The following is a 17,934-nucleotide window of genomic DNA, read 5'->3' as shown; positions in this document are numbered from 1 at the left end:
AAATCTATTTTTGGGTGAGATAGCCATGACGTCCTGATGGACCCTCCCTGCTATTCTAGTCCAGCCTTTCAGGCCCCACCCTGTCCTGCTGTATCATGGAGATTAGCAAGCAGCTGGCATCAGGATGAGGACGGACGTGACGTCATTTAGCAATGGCGCCCGTTTATTTACATTTCGAGTACCAAAAGTAGCCACGGAAGAGTGTAACTGTGGAACGGCTCCCCAGTTATTCTCCGCCCCTCCATATCGAAGTGTTAACTCTATATGGGGTGCAGATAGCTATGTGGCGTGTTAATACATGCGTCCCCTGTTGATATACGATGTCTTAAAGGGAAACCTTTAGGATACTCGCTCCAGAAGTAAGAATTCTGTGATAACCTATGGTTTAATTCTCTGGGAATATCCTTGTAGTCAATATACCCAAGGAAGCTACCAAAAAGGAACCTTCCATCAGGACGTCATGGCTATCTCACGCAAAAATAGATTTTTCGCTTCGCTCAAAATCCGTTAATTCATAAAATAATCTGTATTTCTGTTTAGGAAAGTATAAATATAAAGTAACATACTGGGCAAGAGACAACACATAAGAAGTTGCATCATGCTAGCGGCGTAGGCTACAGACGTCTAAACGAAAATAAGTTACAGCAAGTACAGTTAACCCTTTTACCCCCAAAGGACGTACTGGTACGTTTCACAAAACCCATCCCTTTACCCCCATGGACGTACCGGTACGTCCTTGCAAAAAAATGCTATAAAAAAATTTTTTTTTCATAATTTTGATAATTTTTTGAAAAAATTCAGGCATTTTCCAAGAGAATGAGACCAACCTGACCTCTCTATGACAAAAATTAAGGCTGTTAGAGCAATTTAAAAAATATATACTGCAAAATGTGCTGGGAAAAAAATAACCCCTTGGGGGTTAAGGGTTGGAAATTTCCAAAGAGCCTGGGGGTAAAAGGGTTAAGCTGTACTGCAGTAATAAAACTGTACATATACTATACAGTAGTAATATACACTACAGTACAGTATTACTAGATAGGAAGAACATTGCTATACAGAACAGTAAGGGGATGATGATGACTCGGTAAACTTTACCTTAGCACAATACTGTACTGTAACCTTACTGTCCAGTACGTAGTGCTTGTGTGCAAATGTTCTGTACACTGTACATATGATTATAAACTGTTGTGGAAACCAAATTAAAACTATTAGGCAATATTTACTGTGTTAATTATCAGCTCGGGCACCTGCTTGTGGCAAGGGGCAGTGAATTTTTAGGTTAGGAGATAGCCCACCCTAGTAATGTAACATCTATTTTCAAGTTTTCGCTTATCGCGACCGTGTCTGTAACCTAACTATCACAAATAACAAGGCTTGAAGCTATTGGCTTCATTATTACGATGGTCTTCATATTTTGTTCATAAACTTAAAAGTGTGAAGATAAGTGTTAAGGGAGGTTTGGTTTACAAATTTCACAAATCTATTAGTTGTGGAATATCTTGCAATATTGAAGAGCAAACAATAATAAAGGGCATTAGTTAAGTATCGGATACTGTTGCTCATCAAATTGTCAAATCCTGCAGCAGTTACATTATGTTATGCTGATTGATTGACATATACTAGTGATCTCAATCTATGATCTTCCAAACTGTTGAGTTTGAATGTAAAGTACTTTTATCATTACAACAGCATTGTCAATATAATCAACATGCTAATGTAATTGGTATTCTCATCAGACAAGATGAGAAGTTACTATATTAGGAAAATAAAAATTCTATAAATTTGAAATAACAAAAAGATGAAATCAAACTTAAAATTCTATGATATTCTAAACCACTAACAAAATATATAAATTCCAACATGTAAACAATTTAAGAAAAGTGGATACATAAAACAAAAAAGTAATTTGAGCCAATAAAATACAGTAAAATCATGGTAAAATTTCCTTTGACAATTAAAATGTTAAACAATGCCATCGCAAAAATACTTAGATGATAATCACTGAATACATTAAAGTGTAAAATTTCTTTGACAATCTGCCTACATTTACCTCAAAATACTATGAAAATTAAAGTCAATAAACAATTCAACCTATTGTGAATAAAAACCAGGCGACAAAAGATATGAGAAAAGAAATAACTGGTCACTATTATAGGGTTTACAGATTTGAGCAGTGAACAAAGGACAGAAGTTTATAAAGCACAATCTGATTAGACTAATATCTAATCAATGGAACTGGCTTTCAAGTTACTATTAGTTTAGTACATTAGAAGGCTACAGAAGCTATGTGAACAAAAACTTTGCAAAAACTAACAAATATGAAGATACCAAGGAACAGGGTACCACTTTATACATTGCATTCATACAACAATTGCATGAAAAATCATCCATGCAAATTACTTTTAGTAGTCAATATAAAATTAAGGTTGCAGAGTTGGCTGCCCATACTTACAGGCTGACTGTGAGGAATGACTTTGCCATTGAGTTTGTGCATTGCAGTTAAAGCTGCTTGGTCTGAGTTGAAGTTCACAAAGCAATAGCCTGCTGGATGGCCTGTATAGCGATTCTTCATGACCTGGAATAAAAAACACATTATCTTATGAGACTATGCATGGTCTAAATACTATATCCAGTATTTAAGAGGTCCTGTACATGAATTCTGACCTTCCCTCGAGAAACGATCAGAATTTCAACACTGATTGAGATGATGAAATACATGACAAAATATTCAACAATCCATTTTCATTTCATTCCATATCAATCACATGGAGTACCTGACCTACAGAAGTGATTACCAGAATTAACAGTCGACACCTGATCTCAGCAGTAAAGGCAACACATGAGTAATAACTGTAGGACTGTGCAGTAGCAACTTATTTCAAACAACCTGCAAGCAAATTCTAAACTTAAATGATAAGATTAGGAGACACTTCTAAATATCATCAATATAGACTAAGTATTTTGCTAACATTTTTTGCATTTATATAGTAACCTTACATACTACCCACATTTCATATGAGTATAAAATACTAATTTTCCTAACTAGTATAATATATCAAAATCACCTGCAATCGTTAAATAACACACAACCTACACATGAATGGAGCTTTCCTTTGCAGTTACAGAGTTGAAAGTCTAGGATAACACTACTAGTCACTGTTACCTAAACCATTATGGCATCCCATGCTGACACTGGTATAAGTTTACATCCTCAGGTAAAATGTTATTTTCATTAGTAAAATAAATTTTTGAATATACTTACCCGATAATCATGTAGCTGTCAACTCCGTTGCCCGACAGAATTCTATGGAGGGATACGCCAGCTATCACAATACTAGAAGGGGGTGTACTTACCAGCGCCACCTGTGGCCAGGTACTCAAGTACTTCTTGTTGACACCTCCTCAATTATTCCTCGGTCCCACTGGTTCTCTATGGGGAGGAAGGGAGGGTCAATTAAATCATGATTATCGGGTAAGTATATTCAAAAATTTATTTTACTAATGAAAATAACATTTTTCAATATTAAACTTACCCGATAATCATGTAGCTGATTCACACCCAGGGGGGTGGGTGAAAACCAGTGTACAAGATTAAAGGATAGCTAAGTATCCCATATTTCATATAACAGTTATCTCAAATAACAATGAAATAATAAGTACCTGGTAAGGAAGTCGAATTGAACCGTTACTCTGTCTCTTTTTTAAGTTCGTCTTCCTTACTGAGCGCAGCGTTCCTCTTGGAGGCTGAATCAACCCAAAGGTGCTAAAGTATACAGGGCTGCAACCCATACTAAAGGACCTCATCACAACCTTTAACCTCGGCGCTTCTCAAGAAAGAATTGACCACCCGCCAAATCAACAAGGATGTGGAAGGCTTCTTAGCCGACCGAACAACCCATAAAAAGTATTCAAGAGAAAGGTTAAAAAGTTATGGAATTATGGGAATGTAGTGGCTGAGCCCTCGCCTACTACTGCATTCTTTGCTACGAATGGACCCAGGGTGTAGCAGTACTCGTAAAGAGACTGGACATCTTTGAGATAGAATGATGCGAACACTGACTTGCTTCTCCAATAGGTTGCATCCATAACACTCTGCAGAGAACGGTTTTGTTTGAAGGCCACTGAAGTAGCCACAGCTCTCACTTCATGTGTCCTTACCTTCAGCAAAGCAAGGTCTTCTTCCTTCAGATGAGAATTTGCTTCTCTAATCAGAAGCCTGATGTAGTAAGAAACTGAGTTCTTAGACATTGGTAGAGAAGGCTTCTTGATAGCACACCATAAGGCTTCTGATTGTCCTCGTAATGGTTTTGACCTTCTTAGATAGTACTTAAGAGCTCTAACAGGGCAAAGTACTCTCTCTAGTTCGTTCCCCACCATGTTGGACAGGCTTGGGATCTCGAACGACTTAGGGTAAGGACGGGAAGGAAGCTCGTTTTAGCCAAAAAGACCGAGCCGCAAGGAACATGTAGCCGTTTCAGATGTGAAACCTATGTTCCTGCTGAAGGCGTGGATCTCACTTACTCTTTTACCTGTTGCTAAGCACACGAGGAAAAGAGTTTCTAATGTGAGGTCCTTAAAAGAGGCTGATTGGAACGGTTCAAATCCTGATGACATTAGGAACCTTAGGACCACGTCTAGATTCCAGCCTGGAGTGGACAACCGACGTTCCTTTGAGGTCTCAACAGACCTAAGGAGGTCCTGTAGATCTTTGTTGGAGGAAAGATCCAAGCCTCTGTGGCGGAAAACCGCTGCCAACATACTTCTGTAACCCTTGATCGTAGGAGCTGATAGGGATTTTACGTTCCTTAGATGTAACAGGAAGTCAGCAATCTGGGTTACAGTGGTACTGGTTGAGGAAAACTGCATTGGCCTTGCACCAGCTTCGGAAGACTTCCCATTAAGACTGATAGACTCTGAGAGTGGATGTCGTCCTTGCTCTGGCAATCGTTCTGGCTGCCTCCTTCGAAAAGCCTCTAGTTCTTGAGAGACTTTCGATAGTCTGAAGGCAGTCAGACGAAGAGCGTGGAGGTTTGGGTGTACCTTCTTTACGTGAGGTTGACGCAGAAGGTCCACTCTAGGAGGAAGAGTCCTGGGAACGTCGACCAGTCATTGCAGTACCTCGGTGAACCCTTCTCTCGCGGGTCAGAGGGGAGCAACCAACGTCAACCGTGTCCCTTTGTGAGAGGCGAACTTCTGAAGTACCCTGTTGACAATCTTGAACGGCGGGAATGCATACAGGTTGAGATGGGACCAATCCAGCAGAAAGGCATCCACGCGAACTGCTGCTGGGTCTGGAATCGGAGAACAATACAAGAGGAGCTTCTTGGTCATCGAGGTAGCGAATAGAACTATGGTTGGCTGACCCCACAGGGCCCAAAGTCTGCTGCAAACATTCTTGTGAAGGGTCCACTCTGTGGGGAAGGCCTGACCCTTACGGCTGAGGCGATCTGCCATGACATTCATATCGCCCTGAATGAGCCTCGTTACCAGCGTGAGCTTTCGATCTTTGACCAAATGAGGAGGTCCCTTGCGAACTTGAACAACTTCCTCGAATGAGTCCCTCTCTGCTTGGAGATGTAAGCCAAGGCTGTGGTGTAGTCGGAGTTCACCTCCACCACCTTGTTAAGCTGGAGGGACTTGAAGTTTATCAAGGCCAGATGAACTGCCAACAACTCCTTGCAATAGATGTGAAGTGTCCTTTGCTCCTGATTCCATGTTCCCGAGCATTCCTGTCCGTCCAGTGTCGCACCCCAGCCCGTGTCCGATGCGTCCGAGAAGAGACGGTGGTCGGGGGTCTGAACAGCCAAAGGTAGACCTTCCTTGAGAAGAATGCTGTTCTTCCACCACGTTAGAGTAGACCTCATCTCTTCGGAAACAGGAACTGAGCCCGTCTCTAGCGTCAAGTCCTTTATCCAGTGAGCAGCTAGATGATACTGAAGGGGGCGGAGGTGAAGTCTCCCTAACTCGATGAACAGGGCCAGCGATGAAAGTGTCCCTGTTAGACTCATCCCCTGCCTGACTAAGCATCGGTTCCTTCTCAGCATGCTCTGGATGCATTCTAGGGCTTGGAAGATCCTTGGGGCCGACGGACAAGTCCGAAAAGCTCGACTCTGAAGATCCATACCCAAGGAAACAATGGTCTGGGATGGAACGAGCTGAGACTCCTCAAAATTGACCAGGAGGCCCAGTTCCTTGGTCAGATCCATAGTCCATTTGAAAATCTCCAGACAGCGACGACTTGTGGGAGCTCTTAAAAGCCAGTCGTCTGACGGAGCCGGACACAAGATCATGATACTGCTGCACAGTCTGTAAACTGTCAATCATGGGCAAGCGAGGAAGTACAGTGACAACCCGAATCTGTCTAGACTATCTGGGTCGTACAGACAACTCCTTAACGGGTTGCTGAGGTTGCCGCACTGCGTCACAACAAGTCCCTTCTGTTGGTTGTTGAACGTCTTCCCCGTGACACATTGACTCCGTAAACAAAAAAATCCTCTAACAAGGACTAAGCTTGGACTGCATGTCATGCAACACAGCTCAAGGTCTATGGGAGCAGGTGTGGTAACAGACGGGATTAGCGGCTGAAGTGGAACCATTACCTTCCCTGTAAGCATGTAATGCTTAAATAAAAGTCCATAAGAGGTTATGCAGCTAAAGGCTCCCTCCAAATGACAGAGTCCTCAAGGGAATATCAGAAGGAGGGAGAAAAGAACTTTCTCATCTACAGGGACCTTATCCTAGAAAAGCTAAGTTCTCTGAGTGAGGGTTCACTGGTGCAAAAGCAGCAGACTAGAAGGCAACGTTATGAAACTGCTTGACAGTCTAGTGAGTTGGCAACAACCCAAGATATGTTGAGAAGCATGCGGTAAGGTATGCAGAGCATGATGAATGCAGAGTATGCTGTATGCAGAGCATGCTGTATGTAGAGCATGTTGTATGCAGAGCATGCTGAATGCAGAGCATGCTGTATGCAGAGCATGTTGTATGCAGAGCATGCTGAACATGGGGTTTAAAAATCAACATAATGTTTACCTTACATTCATAACTCATGATTCATATTTTTGCCATGGTTTGAAAATGGAGGTAAGGTATGCTGAACAGCAGAGTCAGAACGAGCTGGAACAACAACAGTGGAAGGTGCAGAAAGTTCCTGTTCCTGTGGAATGAGTGGAGCGTGAAGAGACCGAGGTTGCGCAGAACAAGGTAAAGTTCCCGCAAGCAGAGGTGTCTGAGGTGCAGGAACAGGGTGCACGGGTTGAGCTCGGTGCAGCAGCTGAGGAGACTGACTCACAGGTGGAAGAGGTTGTACCTCCACCGAGAGTTGCACCACCGGTGGAGCAGCCAGGGGAGGAGGAGGAAGAGTGGAGTAATCCTCCTGATCCCAAACCGAAGGTTGCCTTAAAGAAGGCTGAGGCTGAACAACACTGGGAACAGCGAACACAGAAAGAGGTTCAACATCGTACGCCTGGCAGAAGGTGCTGCGACTGGGTGCAGCGAGTGCAGGCGGGTTGAGCACAGGCTGAACGGGTGCAGGTGGAGGTGCAACACTCTCAGCCCGACATTCACGCAACAGGTCCGAAAGCTGTGCCTGCATGGACTGTAGTAGAGTCCACAACATCGTACGCCTGGCAGATGGTGCTGCGACTGGGTGCAGCGAGTGCAGGCGGGTTGAGCACAGGCTGAAAGGGTGCAGGTGGAGGTGCAACACTCTCAGCCCGATACTCACGCAACAGGTCCGAAAGCTGTGCTTGCATGGACTGTAGTAGAGTCCACAACATCGTACGCCTGGCAGATGGTGCTGCGACTGGGTGCAGCGAGTGCAGGCGGGTGCAGCACAGGCTGAACGGGTGCAGCCGGTTGGTGCACCACCGGTGCAGGCGGGTGCAGCACAGGCTGAACGGGTGCAGCCGGTTGGTGCACCACCGGTGCAGGCGGGTGCAGCACAGGCTGAACGGGTGCAGGCGGTTGGTGCACCACCGGTGCAGGAGGAGGAGGAGGTGCAACACTCTCAGCACGACACTCACGCATCAGGTCCGAAAGCTGTGCTGCATGGACTGTAGTAGAGTCCACAACATCGTACGCCTGGCAGGTGGTACTGCGATCAGGCGGAGCGAGCATAGGCGGGGGGGAGTGTAGGCGCACTCTCAACCCGCAAAATGATGACTGAGGAGAGTCAGAGCTAACCCAATGACTGCATCCGGGTTGTTGAACTTTACTTCGTACGTCTGGCATAGGTCTGGACTTTACGTTTAAGAGGTCTAGAGACCTGAGACCAGCGTTACTCTGCCTTTATTTTCTCCTCTAAATCTCTTCTGCAGACGAGCAAAATAAGGGCTCAATCGTCTGCGGGTGGGAGTGACGGTCTCGGTAAGACACGCCCACAACCACCGAGGATACTTCTGTGCGCCGATCAAGGCCTGCCGAACCCTTTTGCCCTTCGACATTGCTTCTCCCCTGGGCTTGGGAGCTTGCAAGAGGTCCCGGACTGGGAGGACGACTGGCGCGCACAAAAGTACCCTCACGCATAACACTGACATCAATCACTTATCACTTTGATTTCTGTTTGCACTTATTTCACTGAACTCGAAACTTTAAGTGGTTTGTACCTGAAACACGCAATTCTATCCTTCTCAAAAGTTAATAATTGCGAAAACAGAATTACAATGTAACAGAAAAATCTAATGAAAGAAAATTCAGTGGCTGGAAAGAGACTAAACACTAGATCACTCTAGAAACGTTTAGTTTCTTCCCCTAAAGAGACTAGGGATAAGAGCAAAATGATAACGACGTTACTCGTACGCCTGGCAGGCTTGAGGGAAACGTTTATCCTCTTTCTCCCTCCGTCTCTATCTCTCTCTCTCTCTCTCTCTCTCTCTCTCTCTCTCTCTCTTGACTTAGAACCTGAGAGAAGAGCCCAATCATATATATCGTTAAAACATATTATTGTTAAAGGAAAAAACTGAAATATTTCCCAAAAAGAAAAGTTCCTTATTAGAATCAACATTAAGTTAAGAAAGAATGAACAAAACGCTAGACACGGTTACTCTTACTGCAATGTGAAACCGTGAACATTCTTTCTCTATCGTAACGATAGAGTGCAAGTTGAAACGTTCTGAACGTCAACAACTGCCGAGACAAACAAAACGTTAGTTCAACTTTGAAAAAGTACGAGACTATCAAAGAAATTCTTTCAAAGACCTTAAAATAGCATAATATGTTAACAGGTAAAACCGAAATGACGGGCTCACGATAATTAACTTCGGTACCAAGAAAAGACCGCCTACTATTAGGAAGGTCGAATATAAACAAATATAAAAATTAATTTTAATAAGTTTATAATAAAAGGAAGTTAATCGAAGAGGCCTATAAGAGGCGGAGAGATATAAATAAATCTATAACTTTTGTTAAGCAAAATTAAGAAAGAGAGTCTATACTCTCTTAGACACCAACACTTTCGTCTAAGGGAAGGGTCGGCCATTGAAAGGTGAACGAGAGTTCATACTCTCTTCGTCACCAAAATTAATCAAATTAATTCCAAAAGCTAACTAAGCTAAAATAGAAGTTTCCAGTAAAGCGACAGCCGAAATCAAAGAGAAATACTTCACCAAAGTCGTGAAAATACTCCAAGAACATAAGCGTATCCCAGAACGTCTTGCCGGAAGCACGACAGAGGAATAATTGAGGAGGTGTCAACAAGAAGTACTTGAGTACCTGGCCACAGGTGGCGCTGGTAAGTACACCCCCTTCTAGTATTGTGATAGCTGGCGTATCCCTCCATAGAATTCTGTCGGGCAACGGAGTTGACAGCTACATGATTATCGGGTAAGTTTAATATTGAAAATTCTGTTATCTAAAGAATAACAGTAACGTACATTTAGCTATTATCAAATCTGAATCTTAGCACGATCCTAACTAACGAGCCGTAGAGGCAAGGTTCATCCTATTGAGCTCTTAAACATTGTCCTACAGGGCTGTCTTCTCTGCCAATACAAACCAGGGAGGAGTGGGAGGGAGGGAAATTGAGGCAAAAGGCACAACACCACATTAGTCAAATCCTAAGTGATAAGGGATAACATGGTCTTGACTTATGTCCTGAGTAAGGGCTGAAGTTTGAACCAATGCAGTAGAAATTAGCAGGCAATACCATTAAGCTAACATGACCTGTCTCATTTCATGATTCATATAGGACTTATCCATTTAACATTTTACTGAACTTGATGTATTTTATGATTATTTTCCTTATTTCTCATGAAAAATTTATTTGTACCTAAATGGAATTTCCTTTTTGCACCGAGCTGCTTTCGCTGTTGGAGCCCTTGGGCGTGTAGAATTTTGGATGCCAACTAGGGTTGTAGCTTGGCTGGTGATAAAAATAACAATATGGCAACAGCTTATTTCTGAAGGGCTATTCAAACACCTACCGACAGTCGTATCAGATCCTTACAAAAACTCTAAGTACTATTACCTCAATCTACAGATGCTCCTGAGCATAAGATTTAAGTTTGGCAGCAGCATGTGTAATTCTTTAGGTCATCATACCACATATACTGATATAGATACAAGTCTATATATTGTGCATTACATTTAATAGATGTAATTTTCCCAATCAATAAAAAATATGTTAGATCATAATCTGAACCTGAATTTAAATAAACAGTATAAAAAACAAAGTATGAAAAGAGAATCTGCATTTTATCTGTTGACAAAACGTGAAAAACTGAAAAAAAGTACTGTACTGTGATTTTCAAACAATTTTATGCATGTTATTACCTTCACATTCTGCACATTCTCTTCACCAAGGGCACGGAACGCGGCTATGATGAAGTTTTCATCCATATAGTCGGCTAACTGTGAGAAAATAAAAGAAAAATCAGAGCAAACAAATACAGTACTGTATTTTGATAAAAACAATTACCCATACATTTAGCAAGAGCAAATATTATAGTAATAAATTACACAGTTAATTTCTGTAACATGTTATTAATGAAACACTATGACCATAATTATACTTCAAATTCTGTTTTACTTAATTGTAGAGTAGTAAATTTAATAATGACTTCACTCTCAACATTATAAAAGCAATCCTAAAACTTCCTAAAAAGTATTACTTTTTACATAATAACCAGTTCTAGCACTTACCATAACATACAGTGAAGAATTCAATAACATAACAATTATACCAACAACCTTTAGAGTAAGGTTGACAATGATCTTTGTCAAAGATGAATTCTTTTGGATCTTTAACATCCAAAGCAGGTTCATCCCCCGAAAAGGATAAAGGTTAGTCAGTCTCTAAAGAGAAAAAGAAAGCTTTAGTTCTGGTAAGAAACCAGGCAAGTAATCCCGCAAACTGGGTAAACAATGAAAACAAATGATAACGCTCCAAGTGCCCTAGCCTAACAGACTTCCTTGATTAGTCTGAAATCAAGCCTTGAGAGTACCCAAGAAAATGTTCCCTGGCACCATTGAACACTTAGAAGCAAAAGATTTACTAGGTATCCTTTCTATCAATAGCATATGAATGTTGAATAACCAATGTACTCAGCAGTATTGTGGAAAGGTGACCTTTAATGTGCAAACCTAACTCAATTCTCATGAAAGCATGGGTGCATGTAGTCATCAGCGAGTGGTAATTCCGTTCTTCAAGGTTCCAAAACCCCACGAGAAACAAGACTATGGCAATCCTAAACTCTCAAGAAAGAAGAAAGGTGCAGGTCTATACTACCATGAACCAAATTTCACTACAAACTTACATCTCATCAATCCTGTGCAAGAATGATTACCAACTACCAGTGTAACAGCGAATGCTGCCACACCCACCCTTCACTTTGTTTGACAACCGCCAAGGTACCAGTCCCAGTACGGTTTGGATTAGATTTATGAATCTGAGCCATAAAGACCAGCACTGGGGGCTGAAAGGCCACTCGGCAACCATATTCACATGATAAAAAAGTCCACAGTTACAGTAGGAAGTAAAAAACAAAAGGTTGGACCTCAAGATAAAAAAATGACATTCGGAGATAATTTGTATTTTTCCTAACTATACAAGCCTTAGCTATTTAATATGGGTAATTACTTTCGGCGTAGCTGAAAGGACGAGCCATTAGAATTTTAATGAGGGTTTACTAACCCACTGCTAGTTAGCAGGGGGTAGGGAGGGTAGCTTGCTACCCTCCCCCCTCACACACCTGTGTGGTAAGTTCACTTTGCTTAGAGGTAGTAGTTCACGGGGGACAAGGCTGGCGGGCAAGTTTGATTAAATAGCTAAGGTTTGTATAGTTAGGAAAAATACAAATTATCTCCAAATTTGTCATTTGTTCCGTAACTGAAATACAAACCACGATATTTAATATGGGTGACTCAACCCTTAGGAAGGTTGGAAGAAGTCCCGGCCATACTGGCTTTTGGCCGGAGACTCATTATCTGAGTGTGTCAGCACTCAACAATAAAGAGTCCCTGCACCTCGCTCGCACCTTGCTATGCAAGGGCTGCGGCCTACATAAGCTGTGTGTGAAGGATTGTGAGACTCGTCCTAGGAAGTTGACCTGAAGTTCTTTAGATGGAAACTTTAGGCTAGGACTCTCCCAATACCATCTCGTCAGGGTATGGGAACGTGACAGTATTAACTTAATACTAGGAACAGAAGGGAATATGGTTTACCTGCAGTGATTTGAGGTCAGCTGTGCAGAGAACCCAGGATGCTGCTTTCCCCAAGAGAGGGGAGGATGAAGAAACGAATAAGGGCCAGACATACCTTTTCTTTCATGCAGACTAAAACCGGGTAACAATGCCCTCAACCCTCTGCTATTTGTCCATTAAGGAGCCTGAGGTTTAAACCATCTGTTGTGCAGCCACCACAGGGCCGACAGAGAATGTATCGAGCCTCCTGTGGGTCACGTCTTGCAGGTAGTGGGCTGTGAAGGTCGTTTGACGCTTCCATACCCCTGCTTGTAGAACCTGCATCACTGAGAAGTTCTTTTTGAAGGCCAGGGACGTAGCTACACCCCTGACATCATGAGCTCTAGGGCAACGTGATGGAGGAGGGTCTGGATTCAGGGACAGATGGATTGTCTTTCGAATCCATGCCGAGATGGTGTTCTTGGTAACCCTCCTCTTCAACCTCCCAGTGCTAACAAACAATGCCTGCACTTGGGGACGAACTGCAGCTGTTCTTTTCAGATATAGCCTCAGACTCCTTACTGGGCACAGTAGGAGATGGTCTGGGTCATCTGTTACGGAACGAAGACTCGAAATCCGGAAGGAGTCGAACCGAGGGTCAGGCACTCCCGGATTCTGAGTCTTGGCAATAAACTCAGGGACGAAGCTGAACGTTAGCTCCCCCCATCCCCTTGAATGGGCGATGTCATACGAGAGACCATGAAGTTCACTAACTCGCTTGGCTGACGCCAAAGCTAGTAGGAACACCGTCTTCCAAGTCAGGTGGCGGTCTGAAGCCTGGCGTAATGGTTCGTAGGGAGGTCTCTTAAGACACCTGAGCACTCGAACCACGTTTCATGGAGGAGGTCTCATTTCCGACTGAGGGCAGGTAAGTTCATAACTACGTATGAGTAGGGAAAGTTCCAGCGAAGAAGAAATGTCCACTCCTTTGAGCCTGAAGGCTAGACTTAAGGCTGAGCGATAGCCTATCACTGCCGAGACTGAAAGGCGCATTTCTTCTCGCAAGTACACGAAGAACTCCGCTATTGCTGGAATAGTGGCATCGAGTGGAGAGATACCCCTTCCACGACACCAACCACAGAAAACTCTACACTTTGCCTGGTAGACCCCTGCGGATGACTTTCGCAGGTGTCCAGACATCCTTTCCGCAACTTGTTGCGAAAATCCTCTCTCAGCGAGGAGATGCTGGATAGTCTCCAGGCGTGAAGCCGAAGCGAAGCTACGGCTTTGTGAAAGATGTTGGCGTGTGGTTGTTTGAGTAGCTCGTGTCGCGGAGGGAGTTCTCTTGGAGGCTCCGTAAGGAGTTGCAGAAGGTCCGGAAACCATTCCGCGTGATGCCACAGCGGAGCTATGAGGGTCATCGAGAGATTGACCGATATTCTGGTCTTGTTGAGTACCCTCCTCATCAGACAGAACGGGGGAAAGACGTATACGTCGATGTTGTCCCACCGTTGTTGGAAAGCATCTTGCCAGAGAGCCTTGGGATCCGGGACTGGGGAGCAGTACAGCGGCAGTTAGAAGTTCAGCGCTGTCGCGAACAGATCCACTGTCAGGGAACCCCACAAAGTCAGGACTTTGTTGGCTACTTGACGATCCAAAGACCACTCGGTACTCACTATCTGAGACGCTCTGCTCAGATTGTCGGCGAGCACATTCCTCTTGCCTGGAATGAAGCAATAGCTGTTCTGAAAAGGTACCTCCCTGCTTGTTGATGTAAGCCACTACTGTGGTGTTGTCGCTCATCGCCACCACAGAGTCCGAAAACAGCATCAAATCCGGGGGGAGAACGAGAAGATCCACTCCCTTTCGTAGGTTCTCGTCTGCCACCCACCACTGAAGGTCCGTCCGTTCCGCGAGACCCATAGGGATCAAGACGTCCGGGGAATCGTGTCCTTGACTCCACCGAGACTTCATTCGCCATTGCAGAGATCTCATTCTGAGACGACCGTTGGGAACTAGACGGGCCAAGGATGAGAGATGGCCGAGGAGACGTAACCACGACTGGGCTGGGAGTTCGTCTCGTCTGAGGAAAGGACTTGCGACCTTCCTCAGCCTTGCTGTCCTGTCGTCTGATGGGAAGGCTTTGTGGAGATTGGTGTCCAATATCATGCCTAGATATACCAGTCTTTGGGTAGGAAGCAGAAAAGACTTCTCAAGATTTACCATGATCCCTAGATCTTGGCAAATTACCAGAAGTTTGTCTCGGTGTCGAAGAAGGGTTGACTCCGAGTCTGCTAGGATCAACCAGTCGTCCAGATAACGGAGCAGATGGATGCCGATCCTGTGTGCCCACGAAGATATCAGGGTGATCACTCTGGTGAAAACCTGAGGTGCTTTGGAGAGACCGAAACACAGCACCTTGAACTGGTAGATCTTGTTGTCTATGCTGAATCTTAAGTACTTCCTTGAAGACGGATGGATTGGGATCTGGAAGTATGCGTCCTTCAGATCCAGTGTAAACATGAAGTCTCGCGGTCTCACTGCGAGTCTGACCGTGTCTGCCATCTCCATGCTGAACGGGGTCTGCTTGACAAACCTGTTCAGAGCTGAGAGGCTGATGACTGGTCTCCAGCCTCCAGACGCCTTCTTTACAAGAAAGAGTCGACTGAAGAAGCCTGGGGACCCGTCGATGACCTCTTGGAGAGCGCCCTACTTCAACATGGTCTGGACTTCTGCCCGAAGGGTTTGCCCCCTTGCCGATCCCATGGCAAGAGAGCTCAACGACACTGGATTCCTGGTCAGGGGAGGTAGAGATGTTGTGAACGGGACGCGATATCCTTGACTGATCACGGAGATCGTCCAGGAATCGGCCCCAAGTTGCTGCCACCTGTCTGCGCAACTTTGAAGGCATCCCCCCACTGGTGGACATGCAGGGGGATTGCCAATCCTAGCGTTTGCGGCTTCGGCCACTCTCCCTAGGATTTTTCCCTCCCCTGGAGGAATTTTTGCCTTTCTTGTCTTTGACAGGAAAGGGCTGCTTCGACACCGTTGCCTTTGCTGCTACTACTGGTTTCATCGTCTTTGTAGGGCGAGGTTGTTGAGGTGCTGGAGGTTTATAGGGCTTTGATGTTAAAGCCCTATAGAGGAGGGAGTCCTGGTTGGACTTCCCCCACCTCTCAGCCGCTTGCTCTACATCTTTCGGCTCAAACAGACTACTCCCCAAAAGGGAGGAATGTCTGAGCCTACTGACCTCGGTGCTAGGGCCCTTCGTGTTAAATCTTTCAGACACAGCATCTCAGCGTTTCAGGATAGAATTAGCCCACAAGTTCGAGACTTGGTGGGCTAGAAACTCGATGGTACGAGTGCCTGAAAGAAGGAAGATCTCCAAGTCCTTCTTGGTACTCTCCTTAGACAAGTCCTCGGATCGTATCAGGATGCCAAGAGACCCTAGCCAGATATCCAGCCACCAAGTTGCCTGCATGGCACACTTCGCTACCTTCTCCTGGCTGAGGATCTCCAAGGCCGAGAACGACACTGGCCGGTTGGAGAGTCTCTCAAGAGGGACTCCCCTGGAGAGCTCTTCCACCGAGTGGTGAAGGGGAAGAGCTAAACAGGACTCCTCCATGATCTCGAAGTACCTCCTCTGGTGGACACGAGGAGGTGGGAGTTTGTTTCCGGCACTGGAACGGCTGGAGGAGGCAAGCTCGGAGAGCTGGCTCTCGATCTTATCTCTGGCACTCTTAACCCCCTGGGACCAAGGCAAAGCCGCGCTGGCTTCAGGGGGCTTCTGGGTACCAAAGACTCGGTCCAGAACCGTGTCCTTGCCCTCTCGAGGAGGAATCTCTGGATCAGCGAATCCGTTAAGGTTCCTCATCAGGGTCAGAACTTGCCAGAAGGCATGTTCCGACTCTTGCAGCTCTTCTCCTGATGGACTAGCAGCAAGGTCTCCAGTCCCCAAAGGCTCCTCTTGGGGGGACTTGTGGACATTCTCTGCGGGCTTAGCTGGCTCTGGTCTGATCCTCGAAGATGATTTCGGAATTGTCTTGGAGTCCTTCGACTCCCTCCTGGGAGGGATGCAGGATTCCAACAAAGATGGTGGAGGGCTCTTCTCCACCTTCACCCGGGAAGACTTCTCAGCACGAGGTGGGGTTTCTCCCATTGGTGCGATGGGATAACGCCTCACCTCACGTGAATCCTCGTCCACAGGGGAGGGAGAGAAAGTCTGGGGGGGGGGGAGCCTTCCTCAAAGACTTCCGAGGAGCCAGTTTCGCCCTAGGAGAAGTTACTACGTCGTCCACTCCTCTCTTCCTCTTCAGGGGGGCCGAGATTGCCGCTGATTTGAGGCCTAGTTTAGAGAAAGCGGGCTTGAAAGCCTGCGCAACCGCTCTGATCAAGGGCCCAAACCAGGGCTGCCGACTGACAGCAGCGCTGTTAGAGACACCCTCTGGAGGGAAGGGGATCGTAAGATCCCTAGGAGTGGAAACTACAACATCGTTTGCCTGAAAAGAAGAAGCTGTGGAAGAAACGTTCCTGGACCTGTCCGGAGATTTCCCTCCCTCCATTGAGCGCGCTGTCCTGCGCTTACGGGGGGGGGGACGCGATGAGAACGACCTGACCGCCCGTTGTCCTGTAGCCTCTCGTGTGGTAACGTGCCGTGAATCGCGCTGGCGTTCGCGCGATAGGTTATTGCCTGGATCGGGTGCAGGCGAGCGTTGATGCATGGGAGGTCGCGCGCGTTGATGCGCAGGAGAAGGAGCTCGTGGGTGCGTAGGCGCCAGGGCGCGCAGGTGCGCGTTCCGGAGACCTCAGACGGTGTGTAGCCACAGGATTCCGAAGGGACCGTAAGGGCGCGCGCGCGCAAGGGAAGTATCCCTAGCGTGCGGGTGCGCAGGAGGGCGCTTATCTGGAACCGTAGTTCTAGCAGTGGGCGCGTAGGCGCGCAATGGAGACTGCGGGCGATGGCGCGTAGGCGAGATGCGGTGGCGCGTCAGCGATCAGTGGTGCGGTGGAGAGGGCTGGCGAGCAGTGGTGCGGTGGAGAGGGCTGGCGAGCAGGAGAGGAAGAAGTCTTCCCTCTGGAGCCCTGATCCGAAGATCGTGGGCGAGCAGGCGAACGATGGCACGCAGGCGAGCGCTGGCGCACAGGAGATCGCTGACGAACAGGAGACCGTGGGCGTGCATGGAGCGCATCAGGCTGAGGGCGCGCAGTGGTGCACTGGCGAGCAGGAGATCGTGGGCGCGTTGTCTCTGGAACTGCCGGGCGAGCACGAGATCGTGGGGGTGCAGGTGAGCGCTGGCGAGACGTGTCTACAACTGG

At 46.0% G+C, this 17,934-nt stretch overlaps 1 protein-coding gene across 4 annotated transcripts in view; it reads right to left on the bottom strand.

The window, feature by feature from the left end:
* Window positions 1-17,934, bottom strand: part of LOC137633322 (tRNA selenocysteine 1-associated protein 1-like) — a 41,373-nt gene that overhangs the window by 10,952 nt on the left and 12,487 nt on the right. For all 4 annotated transcript variants that reach the window (XM_068365566.1, XM_068365565.1, XM_068365563.1 and 1 more), the window contains exons 2-3: window positions 10,771-10,848; window positions 2,453-2,575 (exon numbers count right to left, since the gene is read on the bottom strand). In XM_068365566.1, coding sequence (XP_068221667.1) covers window positions 2,453-2,575; window positions 10,771-10,848 — 201 coding nt within the window. The remainder of the gene's footprint in view (window positions 1-2,452; window positions 2,576-10,770; window positions 10,849-17,934) is intronic.

The sequence above is a fragment of the Palaemon carinicauda genome, chromosome 42, assembly GCF_036898095.1.
Source record: "Palaemon carinicauda isolate YSFRI2023 chromosome 42, ASM3689809v2, whole genome shotgun sequence".
NCBI lineage: Eukaryota > Metazoa > Arthropoda > Malacostraca > Decapoda > Palaemonidae > Palaemon > Palaemon carinicauda.
Note: the sequence above shows the minus strand (reverse complement) of the source record. Positions and strands in the feature narration are given on the sequence as shown.